Here is a 15,000-nt window from a genome sequence, read left to right as displayed (position 1 = left end):
ACAAACTTTACATGATAAAGACAGCGTGGTCTGTAGCAATACACCGGCAGCCCCACAGCCATTCATAAGCTACAACAAGTTGCAAAAATAGTGGAGACACTTCACCTTCTTGGTGCGTTATTAATTTACCTATTATCTCTCAGACTGCAGCGCCCCCTCCTCCCTTATCAGTGTTGCTAGCAAGACAAAAAATTGTTGGAAACTTAAGCAGTCAACATTGAAAGGTGGAGAGGGGAGAGAAAGTGGGAAAGGTTTAAATTCTAGATACGGCGGGTGTTGGAAGCTAGAAAAGGTGTTTTTTAATGAAAGTGTCTCTGCGAGTCAACAATTTTGCAACTTGTTGTAGGTCACTGAGCAAACAACTGCAACAGGGCCTATTAGCTATAGAAACCAAAAGTGATGGAAACTCTTGTAACTGACCAGTGAGCCCAGAGGAAGTGGTATAAAACCCATGCGACGCGACACCAAATCAAAGTGGTCTGCATGTGCCTGTAAAACAAGGAACTCGAGTTAATGATACAAACAAACTATGAATCAAGAGCATAAGGTAGATTTGATTCCATTTAATTTGGTGAGCGATTGTTTAATTTTGATGAGTGCTCCAAGGCTTCACCACGACTGCATAAACCAACGCTATAAATAACTTACCTTTTTTTGTAAAAAAAAAAATTCTCTGGTTAAGAAAGATTTTAAAACGTAAGCTTTCGGCTTCCAGACTAAAGCCTTTGAAAACTAAGATGTAAATGCGCAAGATGGAAATATATACAAAATGAAAGTGTGAAAAAATTGTAAAAACGGTAAAAGGGAAAAAAATGCGCGAATCGAAAAGAATAGAGTAGTGTTTTGGCAAAGGCTTGGAGTTATTGTCTGCTTCACTAGTGTTAGCGGTGTGCCAAGATTCCAAAGTTTTTCGAATTCGGAAGTTCCCTTTGTCAATTACTCTGGCATTGTTAAGTCAATAGAGTGATGGTTACGCCAAGCGAGAGCTGCAATATTAGAGCCAGTTTCACATCTTTTTACATTTCGAATGTGTTCCTTTTTTCATCGTTGAAAAACACCTTCCAGTCTCACCAATGTATAGCTCCAGGAACAATCGGCGCAGGGGATTTTATACACCACACTGGTTGGAAGTTCAATGGGAGGGAAGGGAAGAGAAAGAGAATTCTTGTTGCAAGATCTTTTGAGGTCTAGTAACAACGTTAATTCCGTTCTTTCGAAGAAGACGTATGAGCGGTTCTGTGATACGACGAACATAAGGAAGGCACGCCATGGTGGTGGATTTATTTTCAATCAGATTGAAAAACATGCCCACCATTTCTTCCGGTAAAGGAATAAGTTCCGGGGAAGGTTTTTTTCTTTTTCAATACGTTAGAGATGAAGGCAGGTGGATAGCCGTTGGCAAGAAGGGTGTTAGTGACGTGATTAACTTCAGACGATTTTCCTTCCATTGTATTCGGTAGATTACAAGCGCGGTTTAGGAGGGTAGACGCAGTACTTATTTTGTGTTTCTTCTCATGATGGGAATTGAAGTCCAAATATCTGTCTGTGTGCGTTGGTTTGCGAAAGACGTCAATGACGATGAAACCATTATTCCTGGAGACTAGGGTATCTAGAAAGAAGATTTGATAATTGTTCTCTTTTTCCATAGTAAAGGAAGTCATGAGGTCTGTAGAGTTTAATTTGTCGTGGAGTTCAGGTGAGCAATCCTTGTTGACGCTGACAAAATTGTCATCAACATATCTTTTCCAGATTTTAAGGGCAACTCTCATGGACGATTCTTCGATAGCCTCCATACAACCGTTAGCGACGGCTGGACTAACCGGGCTTTCCCATGGCACAACCATGTATTTGTTTGTAGACACAATCATTAATATAGACGAAAAAACTGTTTAAAATAACAAATTCCAGCAGCGAGATAACGTCATCAATAGTGAGGTTGGTTCTTGACTGCAAAGTGCATGTAACTGGACTGGGATGGCTGTGAATAGGGAAACAACGTCAAAGGAAACCATTATTTCATCGTCCAGTATCCCCATGTTTGCCACGTCTTTGGCAAATTCACAAGAATTAAGAACAGAGTAGCCATTACGATTCTGGATGGGTGCCAAAATGTCTGTACGAAATTTCGATGTATTGTAGAGGGCAGAACCAATACAAGAAACAATAGGCCATTTCCGAGTTCATGTTTGCCTCCTCTTCAAAGCGAGTCTAAGTGCGAAGTTTTTGTGATGGTAATTAGTTTTACTTTACATATGAAAGAAAACTAATTATCATAAGAAAAACTTCGCACTTAGACTCGCTTTAAAGAGGAGGCAGACATGAACTCGGAAATGGCCTATTGGTCGAAGGGGGTAGCCAGACTTGTGGTATTTTATTCGACCACGGATTGCAGGTGGAGATGCATAAGTCGAGCGCAGTCTTTTGTAGGTGGAATCGTCTTGTTTCAAACCAATGCAGTGTATAAAATCCCCTGCACCGATTGTCCCTGGAGCTATACATTGGTGAGACTAGAAGGTGTTTTTCAACGAGGAAAAAGAAACACATTCGAAATGTAAAAATATGTGAGTAAAACTGGCTCTAATATTGCAGCTCACGCTTGGCGTAACAATCACTCTTTTGACTTCAACAATGCTAGAGTAAATGAAAAAGGAAACTTCCGAATTCGAAAAACTTTGGAATCTTGGCACACCGCTAACACTAATGAAGCAGACAATAACTCCAAGCCTTTGCCAAAACACTACTCTATTCTTTTAGATTAGCGCATTTTTTTCCCTTTTACCGTTAATTTTTTTCACACTTCCATTTTGTATCTATTTCCATCTTGCACATTTGCATCATAGTTTTTAAAGACTTTAGTCTGGAAGCCGAAAGCTTACGTTTTTAAATTTTTCTTAACCAGAGAACGCTTTTTTAGAAGAATATGTTTTCTGGTTACTCTTCTATTTTTTACCTTTTTTTGACGACTTGAAGTGGCATCCTCAGCTAGAAGTGCCCTGTACTCACAGTAAACCTGAAGATGACAAAATTTAGTGTAACCTTTCAGTTATTTTGGTATGAGTGGGATATGGCGTGGTAGGAAAAACACGTACTGCTTGGGATCTCCACAAAGCAATAGTACAACAACACTGGATAACAGGATTAAAACACAAACCCACATACCTCTACTGGGATATTATTGAACTTTGTGATAAAAGCGTGTTTGATCCAATCCACAAAGTACTCAGAGGACAGTACAGCAAAAAGATAAGGGCAGATAACATATAGATGATCTACAAAGTCAAATATCGTCTTCATTTATCATCATCTTTAATTAAAAGGTGCCACTTGGTGTTCTGTCAAAGGCCTTTTTCCCACCTTTACTTACCAAGATTCCAGTTGAATTCTGTTAAATTCCTCAGCGCAACAATTGATATCAAAATAATATAGTGAAATCTTTCTCTAATATCTACAACCAGAAAAAAAGAAATCAAATTGGGATCAAAGCTGTGTCTGTTTGTAACACATAGTACATAAAAATTAATAAGAGTTCTGTACATACCGCTACAAGACATTTGGAATAAGTTATTTCTCTCGAATTTCTTGAAAACGCTCCCTTTTAGTTCCACAAACTACAACAGGAGAGCAATACCAGTAGAAATGTTATAATTCATTTTCATTGCTCTGTGAGTATAATTTTATGACAAACCACACTGCACTTAAGAATACTTCCTTCCACTTTCAGGCTTATCTCACCTGGTTGGAAACCATGATGACTAGTAATGACTTGTTATGAGAGTTTACTGCAACATTGAGACAGATGGCCTGAAATAATACTAGCACAGAATGAAGAACTGAGGGGGTTAAGGAATTAATACACTACAACAACACACAGATGATTAAATTTGCAGAATATTGGCTTCTCTGGAAAAAAATTCACTTATGGCCAGAATTGCAGCTAATTAGATGCCACGCCCAATTTTGACATCCAACACAAAGTGTTTCCTTTAAATTATTGCTAAGCATTTGCTACCTGTTTCTAGCAATAGAGCGACTTTCATATGACCTTGAAAAATTAACATAAAAACTAAACATATTAAAACAAAAATGCAAAACATTCAGTTGCCTTATCAAACAAAAACAAACGACTTCCAATTTTTATTGGCTTAGTGCAAACAACGTCATCTCTCTTTGGAGCTTTCTGGAAAGTTTCACTTTGACATCATTTGAAATGCAGAAATGTGATTGGCCAATCGAAATGTTTACTGCCTGCGTTAGGAGTTTCCTTGGAGGGAATAAGGAGAAGACCTGTTTTAATCTTGCCAAACACATTGGTCTGTGTAACAAATATTGCGAATACTTTTACATATGAAAGTCGCTCTAAGGGTTAGTGTTATTTTTTGGTGAGGGTAAGTGAGGCCTTTTATCTTTAAACAACCTCTTTACCTTGCACATGTATGTCTTGTTTTCCCATTTCAGACCAGGTGATGTTCTCAAGGGAATTCTCCTGTTGTTTTTTCATAAGTTCTTTGTGCATAAGATGACATTTGACAGAAACTGTTCTCTAGAGTAACATCACATGGTCCGAAATGGGTAAACAAAACACACAAGCTAAAGAGGTCAATTGAGGAGCGGAGGTTCAGGGACACGTTGTCATATTAATAATAATGGTCTGTTTTCCCTGACGGGAGTGATGTTGAAGTTGTGGAGAAGATCAAGAGGACACTTTGTGATGCTTATCAAAATTGTTGTGCATCCAATTATGTACACTTCTGGACATATCTGAAAAAATTGTCTTCAACAAATTTCAAACATTCAAGTAATGGAGATCTTGAGAATCCTTATTGTCAGGATCCTTTAATTACCGGTAACCTTATAGCCTCGATGTTCTTCAAGGATCTCTTGTATATCTTGTCACAAATTGCACAAATTATTTTTCACTGGAAGCATTGCAAGAACCACTACGAGATCCTTGCAAAACGTTAAATTTTATGGATCTCTCCAAGCAATTATAGAAACTGAAGACCTTTGAATATCTTTCAAAGAGGTTCTATTTCAACATCTTAAAGGTAAAAATATTATTTTATTTTGTTATATTTTCTTTCTTATATTTCCGATGTGTTGCTATTTTTGATTTGGTAAGATGCTAGAGTTGCCTCTGCTGTTTCCCACAAAGGAATTAATGTCTGTCCAAATAAACTTCCCAAACTATACTGCGGCAACCGTAACATCACCCTGCCAGCAGAGCCTTTCTTAACTCGAAAAGAAAAAAAGTACTCTGCAGAAATCGTGTTAAGTCTTTATTGAGTATGCTCAAGCCATTGCTTGGATACAGTTTCAAACCCAGGCCAAGTCTCAATCGCACCCCTAGACGCCATATTGATTTTTGTACTGAAGGCTAGATTTTGACCTTTGCCTTGTCAAAAATACGATGTGCCCACTGCTAACCGGTTTGACCAGAGTGATTAGCCCAGAAACTTGGACTGTGACAACTTAAAAGACTTGATATGATTCCTTCAGAGCCTCTCTTGCTTGCCCTCTGGCGAGTTTTAGAGAGGCTCTGCTCAAAGGGTGCCATAACAGGACATATAAAATTCCAAATGAGGGCCCCTAAAATATTTGAAAAACTAAATTAAAATGCAACCCAGTGTTCCAATGATCAGATTTAATTTGTTGCAAGAGTCAAAGTTCTCATTTGAGCCACTTAAAAATGTTGTTAATTTTTCTTTTATCAGGGCTCTGGAACTGTATTCATGATACTTTGACAGTAAACACCAAACTGTATTGAATGTGTCATGACTTCTTAATCAATATTAATGTAAGCTTGGAAAAAAATAGCATTTTGGCATTGGCAACAACTTTTGAAGGATACACACATAAACCACAGCCATTACAAAATGAGGAATAATTCCAATGTGTTCTCTTCTTCGATCCTTTGGTTCAGTTGCTGTCCAAAACAGAGCATCTAAGATGTCTTGGCCAAAAGAGGAACATAACCTGTCAGCTATCTGTCACAGAGCAGAAAAGAAAAGTTGTCATGATTGCAGCCGGGGTCAATATGCCACTTTCAAAAACACCACAATATTCTTTGTTTGTCCTCCAAAAGTTTACATACATGTAAGCATTGTTTTTATTTTCTCTTGGGGCCATTGTTGAAACTGAAAACAAATTGATGCTTATACAAAATTTTGGAGGGCAAACAAAGAGTATAATTATATATTATGGTATTTTTTTAAGTGGCATATAGAAGGACAGACTGAGTGCTTTCAATAAGTACTGACAGCTGGCAAAAAGCATGACAGCCACTTCACTCAAAGAAGATGGCTCCTTTTTTGATGAATTGAAAAAATCAAAGATTAATACGAACATGATCATCAATTTTGAATTTGAAATGTGGCATTTGGGAGCATTCTTTTCAATTGAAAGTGCTATGTCCACAGACACCCCCCTTGAGAAAGAAGTTGTCACAATGGCGGATCTAGGAATAAATTATTTTACACGGGGTGAATTGAAAGAATCAAAGCATGAACTCTGACAAAAGTCCAGATAGTTTAGGCTGCCATTTTGACTTTTTTTATGTTCTGCATTATTAAAAACACTCACGTCAGGTAAACAGTATCTGTTCCAGCAAAAATAAAAATACAATTAGAGTCAGATAAATAGAAAAAAAGGGAGCCAAAATGGGGGTTGACTAGCTACCCTATTCACCCCCCCCCCCCCCTCCCCCTCTAGATCCACCCCTATGTCAGAGCCCTCGTTGATACTGTCAGTTACTCAACTCAAACCAGATGCCAACTTCACATTTTATTGCAACCCCTGGAAGGGCAATAAAATTAATAAAAGGTGTAAAAAAAGTCCTGAGAAGTCAAGTGGAGCAAAATGGAGGAGATCGAGAAAAGGGAAAAGAAGAGAAAAATGAGAAAACAGAATCTGACCGATCAGAAGAGTTCAATATCTCAAAACATTAAATTCAATGTACAGGGCATAAATTTATTATACAGTCATCTGTAATTAATTAATTCTCTATATTGTTTATTTTATGCCTTCTCCATTTTATCTCCTTTGTTGTTAGTCTTGTTCATACCATTTATAATTTATTCATACCATAAATTTATAACTAGAATAAAACACTGGAAATAAAAAATTATTAATAAGAAAGAATAACAAAATGAGAGAAAAGAAGGAAGACAAATTAAAGGGGTGCAAATAAAAGAGAAGGCAAGGCAAGGGAGAAAATAAGAAGTGAAGAAACGAGAAACCTGAAGAGGGTAAAAAAAAACAGGTGTATGGCTTTAAGGTAATTCCTTAGTCAAACTAAGCCCGATAGCGAAATAAATTCTCCTTTTCTCTCAAACGAGCACAGTCTAATAAAGAACATATTTGAAAAAGAAAAAAAGTTTGATAGTAGAACACGAATTTTTTTGGAAAACAGTTCTGTACTGGGTGTATTTTGGCCAAGGCGAGGACTTCAAGCTAACCACGGAACTGTCCCAAAAAGTGCACTATTTCCACAACCAGGCAATCAAAAACAGCGTAAATGAAGCAATACTGCTTATGTGAATAAAAGAAGCTTTAGTTTCAAAATAACATTTTGTGTCTTTCAAGTAAACAAGACTTAATTCTGTATGAGGGTGATTCGAATTTTTAACTCGCAACCAGTAAAAATACCCTATTTTAAGAGCCTGCTCACACGGAAACAAGCACGGTGACCCCATATTTTTATTGCATTTTTTCAATGTTCATATCATGAATCTTAATTATGCCAAGTTTCCAAAAAAGTTTGATAGTAGAAAAGTTTCAAGGGAATTACCTTTAACACATTTTAAATGGTGGATTACCATGAACACATAAACTTACAAAGGAGGAACTTAATGTACTGTATAATGTTCAATATTTAGCTTCAGTTCACTGAAGTACTACAAATTACGTTTTTTACACTCCTGTGGTTTTATGTGACTATGCATGTACACTGTTACCTCTAACATGTTGTAAATAACGTAAAGTTTGATGACTGATTGTCCTCGCACAGTGTGATACAACACAGAAACATCCACATAAGTTAAAAGCAGCCAACAAATAATGATTATAGACCCTGAAAATGACCACAAAAAGAACAATGAGGGTATTACTTTGGGGGTATGTTTTTTATACTTCATGGTGAATCCATGCAGTCTTAAATTTAGTTCTCAAAGTGACCAAAAATAATCATTATTGTAAGGACAATGCATTCATCATCAACCTACCTTTTAAAAGGTCACATATCTGTGCAGGCTGTAACATTTGTGAACTAGAAAAGAATTCATAGGAATGATGGTTACAATGCAACTAAATTCCAATAAAATTTATTTAATAAATGTGTATATAATGCACTGTCTTATGGTTCAGTGGTGTAGTACAACAAGATTCAGGTAACACATGTAAAAGAGCCATGGATATTAAAAATGAAATCTCCCCCTGTTTTTCTTCCACTGAACTACATGTACACTTCTCGCTCAAGTACAGAACCTTTAAATGATGGCACCAACAAGTCAGATGAGTATCGGACTACATGTACAGTACCGTGCAGAAGACTATGGGTGCCACTCCAACTGCACCAGAGCAGGGCTCTTTAAATAACAAGTGCTGTTTGAGCAGGAATGGCGCAGTGGTGAGAGCACTCACCTCCCACCATTGTAGCCTGGGTTTGATTCCGGGGCTCAGCCGATTGAGTTTGTTGGTTCTCTACATGACTTTGTATGTACTTTGCTCCAAGACCTTTTTCTCTGGGTACTCTCAGGTTTTCCCCTAATTCTCAATGGGGGCATAAATATAAATTCCAGGGAGGTTCAGGTGTCAACCATTTAACCCATTGACTCCTAGGAGTGAAACTTAATACACTTTTTGCTGTTCATTTACGCAAAATATACATTCATTTACGTCAACAGTTGAAACTATGTAGCAAATATACATTCATTAGCACTTCCATGAACGTCAAGTTCATGGAAGTGCTATTGAACGTATATTTGCCATATAGTTTCAACTGTCGACGTAAATACTTAGCGTAAATGAACAGCAAAAGGTGTAGATTTTACTCTGTCTAACGTCAGACAATTTTACTCCTCAATGGGGGCGGTCCAGGACAGTTCAGGTGTCAATGAGATAATTATACAAAGTTCATTATTAGACTTTCAAGTCTTCTTGGATAAGGACTATAAACATTAGAGCCCTCTCACCATTCTTGTTTATAGAATCCTATGGAAGTACATTAATTAACCCTTTCGCCCTCGTGGGGTTCCCCATTGACAAGTAAGATTGTCTGGCGTTAGACAGAGTAAAATCTATAAGTGTCACTCTTGGGAGTGAAAGGGTTAATGGGGACATAGTTTTTGAGTGAATCTAGCTGTTGTTAACCCTTTCACCCCTGTGGGGTTCCCCATTGACGAATAAAATCGTCTGGCGTTAGACAGAGTAAAATCTATAAGTGTCACTCTTGGGAGTGAAAGGGTTAAAGAACCCAGACACTGTTGGAAAGAGCATTTTGGAGTATGGAGTTCCTGGTGATTATGATCTTGCCCGGTACCAAAAGGTGTACTGTTAATTCTGTATTTGCTCAGCTGTCTGAGTGTACAATTTGTACAATGTCATGTATCCTAAATTCTACTCTGACCTGTACACAGTTACAAAAACTCTAACCATAAAATAACTACAAGGCTGATACATACTATAAAACGTGTTTGTGAATATTTCTTGCAATAAAATGTCCTATCAGTCCTTAATTATAATGAAATTACTGTTTAGGCAGAAATCTTGGAATAAAGCAGTAGGAAAATCTAAACTTTCCCCCAATCATTATAAAGATTATACAGCTGACTGTAAGCATTTTGAAACACCATTAAATTATTTTCTCTGCTTTCAGTAATTTATATTACAAAGATAAAAAGATAAGACAGAAAGACACTACTTTAGATGGATTAATGACCGGTATTGAAGTTTACCTTGGTGACATGTAGATAAAATCATTGAGAGGCCATACTTACATTCTACAGAAAAGCAATCCAGTAATAATCTTGTACAAAGCAACAATTAGTCGCAAAGGAAGTATTGTAAACATAAACAAAAAACAATCCAGACACAGCATGAAACCAAAGACCATTAGCTGAAATGAAAAAAATATATATCTCTAGAATTGACGAAAATTAATGAGATGCAAGTTGATCTTGATGAACATCATTAGACTTTGCAACCAAACATTGCAATCCAACATACTTTGTTGCTATTCTGGTTTAAGGAAATTTGAGGGTGGCTTAGAAAGTTACAATTCAAAGACCCTATCTTTTTTCTCAACATCAGATATTGTTCCCAGAAACACACACTGTAGTCAGTGGTGGTAGAAGTATTGGTAGTGATAGCAGTGGTGGTAGTAGTAATGGTAGTAGTAGTGGTAGCAGTGGTGGTAATAGTAGTGGTATTGAGAAGTAAATTAAACAGGGCTAACTGCAATTGCACGCCAAAATGATATTGACAGAAAAGAGATTTATATCTAGAGAAGAAAAATTAACTCTCTTAATCCTACTGTGCATGCATTTCTTGCTCCATGACTTTGTAATGGTTCATCACATGGGATTAAAGCCATTTACTTTAATTTCCAAACTTGGATGCAATTCTATTTTGACAAAATAGCCAAATTGTACAAAAACCTCACAGTGGTTCAAGTCAGATGATTAAAAACTTATATTAAAACAACTTTAGAACCTTTTCAAACTCCCGTGGAATTTTCATGAAAGTGTACACCTTTTCGCGCTTTTCTGTGTATTTGTCTTCTTCAAGTTCCATGTACTTTCCACGGGAAATTTCTGCCATGATATAATTCAAAAATGACAGCTCTGAAATGAAATGAAGGGTCCTTTTAAGTGAGTATGTCAAACAGTAAGCCCTACAACACACAAAAAAACAATCATTCAGCAGAAACTGTTACTGTTACTGTACAAGGCCTTAAAGCAATTTTCATAATTCTGCAGAATTTCATCTTCAAGACAAGTGCTAACTTCAGCTTCCATCAATCAAACATCTGATACAAAGCCGAGAGTTGACCCAAAAATAAATTATTGAACAGATGTTTCACATACGTGTAATCTACCAATCCGCATCTTTGGTTCCCACGGTACATTCGCACATTCAAACTTGACACCTACAGAAAGTGAAAAAATTTGTACGAATCTTTTTACTGAAGAACGCCAAAAAGATATCATAGTGGTAGTTGAGCTGTGAACTAAACAAAAACTCCAATTCACTTTCCAGGGCAGAGTCAATCTCCCTGGCAATGTTAAGTAATTTGATTGACAGAAGCCAAAACGCAGGTTGGTGCTTAGGGCTTAATCGAAGGTGAAATTCTGGAGAATTGCAAAAATTACAGTAATGCTGGTTTCAATGAGGATACAAGCACAGGGATGGCTTGCTGTGGAGCAGGGAAGGGGCAGTGGTGAGAGCATGTGGGTTGAGTTTGTTGGTTCTCTACTCTGCTCCAAAAGGTTTCCTCTGGGTACTACTATTCTCCTCTCTCCTCTAAAAAAACAGAGTCGATATGCATTGACTTTATTTAATTTCCGTACAGTATCCCCAATTACAATGTAGTGCCCTAGAACTAAATATATAGTAAACATAGTTGTCAGGGATTCATATTCACAGTCGTCTGGTCATCCCAGATGACTAACTACCCGTCCAGATGAGTGAAGTTTTAATGTCTTTTCATGAATGCCATCCAATGTTACGATATAGAATGTACTTTTATTGTGATCACTTTTTGTTTAGAGCGGTTTTCAGTTGAGTGTCGAAAGTAATTAGCGAATTGCTTTGGTTTTGCATTACTTCACTCAGTGATTGGTTCAAAGTTCTCGCGCCACTTTTTCAACCAATCAGAAGTGAAACCAAGACCAATCGTGGATCGCGCGTGACATTCTCCCGCGCTTTGTGTCGGTTATGTGTAATTACATCGAGTTTTGATTGGTTTAGTGGATTGTCTCCGTCCTTTTTGATCGGCCGAAGTAATTACTCTGGTTTTGGTTTTACGAGACTCGATTGAAACTCGCTCTAATGGAAACTTACAGAAAATAAGGAATACCGGTAAACATGCAGCTTTCCTCAGCAATGAAATCTCAAGTTTGGGCGCCATCTTTGACAACGCAGTGCTTTCCATGAAATGATTGCTGGCTCAATTTTCATGTATCTCACTGCTGACATAGTTGTTAGTTAGTTGTTTAGCAAAGGGTGACTCATGGTCTCAGCTGATAATGTGGCATTAGTTACAAGGTGTTTCACCACCTCTGGCAAAAAGGAAAACAAGTGGAGCAGAACCTGCTGCTTACGAACAGGAAAAACACAAAATCTTGGTAGAATATAAGAGGAAGACATTGGCCAGGAGCGTCAAAACTTTGAGTCTTTGAATCGTAACTTTGTAAGCTATGTTCAAGTATGTTTTGCCATGGCAGATATGGACCACTGTAAATCGGGTTCCCACCTAATTTCCGGTGAGATTGTAAAATAAAATGCAAATGCTAAAGTTACAAGTAATTTTAACAACCATTTTCTATACTTCTGCATTTTTGCATGGGCAACCCAAAATTTGACCAGGCATGTGTATCATGAGATGCACTTGCCCAGCTGACGACTGATAAAAAATCAATATGGATCCCTGAATTACTATTATCGGATGCAACGCAAATTTAAGCGTAATAAAATTATTAAATATTTCCGTTCACCATATATGGTAGTAGCTTCCTACAAATTGCTACAGATTCCTACGGATTCCTGCAACTCAGCCACTCAGTTGAGAGTGAGAGTGGAGAGTTTGTGAAGCGCCTGATACTTGTCCTTCTGTTGTTGACAATGGTTAGAACCAGGTTTAATTAATGGTAGCTTTGGCTAATAAACTGGAAAAAAGCAACCTGTAAATGAACATTCAACAAAAATAAATCTACATTATTTAATTTTCTTATTATTGTAGGATTCCTGCAGCCCTGTGTGGATTCATGAAAATTCCTACAAGCGCGTGGATTCCTGCAAATTCCTACAAGCACCATAATCGTTCATTTTTATTATTATTATTATTACTATTACTATTATTATTATTATTATTATTAATGTTACAGCACAAGCATTAAGTTGTTGCTAATTAGTTCCTATAATCGTAACAAAAAGACTATGAATGACCACAATGCAGAGTTATACATCTAACATGTTAAGAAGTAAAATGAAGTGCCTTTTTATTTTTAGAACGCAATATTGTGGGGGCCATCTATTTTAAAGAAACCCAGCTGGAAGGAAGCCAAGAGTTGGCTATAGACCTTTTCACAGTTTCTGATGCCCTTTTGGTTGGGGGGCAAACACGGCTTAAATTATAGTGAATGTATGGGATTTTGGCCAAATTCAAACCTCTGCAACTCTACTGCAAAAAGGCAGATTTCAAAAATTTTAAAATCGTTTTAGTCATTTCATTAATATCATTCACTCAATGGAAAATTAGATGATTGTACAAGGTACAATGTCTGAAAATTAGATATTAGAAATCTTCCCATGTCGCTTCAAATTTAGGGGGAATTTGCATAATTTTGTTTACAATGGTTTATAGGACATTTACAAATGTTTACGATCGTTATAGCTTGATTCTGATCATTGTACTTCACAAAAATAATCTCAATAGAAGTGCTGTTTTAGAGGTGTTCTCGCTATCCACAATCGTCAGACCTTAAAGGATTGATAATGGTTCAAAGTCTGCAAGATTCCCATACATTCACTGTAATTTAAGCCGTGTTTGCCTCCCAGCCAATATGGCATCAGAACCATGAAAAGGTCCTTTGACAAACGGAACTGGTGGAACTGAATATGTGATCAAAGTGGAATTAGAAAAAAAGAGAGCATTTGCACGGATGTCCAGAGCTCTCACCACTATCTTGCCCCCTGCGATTGTTGTGATTGAGTGTGGGTCATGAAAAGCACAACAGCATCAGATTTTCTTGATAGAAAAGACTTACTCTTCACACCAGTACCACCATACAGTCTTTGCTCTGAAGCTTCTTCTTTTATGACAGGACCTTCATCATCTTTCTTGTAAGACTTTTCCTCACGATCCACTGAGTTCATCTCTAAGAGATGATCACTGGTTTGAAGAAATACAGTCTCATCACCTTGAGAAATAGACTTTTCCCCGTTGGAATGCCTACATCTGAATTCCATCCCAGGTGATTTGTCGACATGTGTATTAAACGTCTTTGGAAGACGATCATTTTTAAAAGTTCCACTGGGAGTAGAATCGAAATCGGTAAAATCCATTCTTCGTACAACTTCATTTACTTCACATTCCTTCTCTCTTGTAAAATTATGTTTGTCCTCTACAGGCTCAATCTGACCATCCTTGTCCAAATCATCTGTGTTATCCAGTTTCTTCAATTCATTTTCAAGACCCATTTTTAATTTTTCCATCGATCTTTCCTTGCTTTCCTCGTGCGGGCTAAAACGTGTATCTATGAGCTCTCTACGAATGACAATTTCCGTTTCTAAATCGCTATCACACGGAATCGCAGAGGTAAAATCATTTCTTTGGCCACCAGCATGTTCCTCCATGTTGTATATTTTTTCTGAACAACGTATTGCGCATGTACTTCGCTTGTTGTTTATTCCAAGCTGACCGAAAGTACCTTTTTCCTAGTAGCTACCAGTTCTTCGCGGGCTCAATTTTAGTTACCGTTACCATGACGACTACCATGACATCTCTTTAAGGTCATTCCCCTGTATGCATTGTGCATCCTTACTGCGCACGATTTATTTTATTAGCGCACACACATACAGAAAATGGCGGAGTTTTCTTTACGGCTTGGGTCGTGAGAGAGATAAATCGTCATTTTCCCGTAAACGAGTATGGTGACCTGTAGTTTTTCTCTCTTTTTCTGAGACTAGTAATCACCTTCTTCCAATAACAGGAATATAAACAAATTTCTATTACACAAAAATAAATAATCAGCGGAAAAGTAAACTTATTGAACAGATATGGTG

The 15,000-nt window shown here is 37.3% G+C and overlaps 1 protein-coding gene across 1 annotated transcript in view; it reads right to left on the bottom strand.

The window, feature by feature from the left end:
- Positions 1-14,671, bottom strand: part of LOC138041030 (transmembrane anterior posterior transformation protein 1 homolog) — a 17,871-nt gene extending 3,200 nt beyond the window's left edge. Inside the window, exons 1-12 of the mRNA XM_068886800.1 lie at positions 13,983-14,671; positions 10,708-10,838; positions 9,993-10,111; positions 8,220-8,263; positions 7,953-8,068; positions 5,849-5,984; positions 3,733-3,830; positions 3,539-3,608; positions 3,365-3,445; positions 3,160-3,269; positions 2,951-3,010; positions 421-489 (exon numbers count right to left, since the gene is read on the bottom strand). Of these exons, the coding sequence (XP_068742901.1) occupies positions 421-489; positions 2,951-3,010; positions 3,160-3,269; positions 3,365-3,445; positions 3,539-3,608; positions 3,733-3,830; positions 5,849-5,984; positions 7,953-8,068; positions 8,220-8,263; positions 9,993-10,111; positions 10,708-10,838; positions 13,983-14,571 (1,623 nt within the window). The 5' untranslated portion in view covers positions 14,572-14,671. The remainder of the gene's footprint in view (positions 1-420; positions 490-2,950; positions 3,011-3,159; positions 3,270-3,364; positions 3,446-3,538; positions 3,609-3,732; positions 3,831-5,848; positions 5,985-7,952; positions 8,069-8,219; positions 8,264-9,992; positions 10,112-10,707; positions 10,839-13,982) is intronic.
- Positions 14,672-15,000: the final 329 nt, after the last annotated feature.

The sequence above is a fragment of the Montipora capricornis genome, chromosome 3, assembly GCF_036669925.1.
Source record: "Montipora capricornis isolate CH-2021 chromosome 3, ASM3666992v2, whole genome shotgun sequence".
In the NCBI taxonomy this organism is placed as follows: Eukaryota; Metazoa; Cnidaria; class Anthozoa; order Scleractinia; family Acroporidae; genus Montipora; species Montipora capricornis.
The sequence above is the reverse complement of the archived record's forward strand: the minus strand, read 5'-3'. Positions and strand labels throughout refer to the sequence as shown.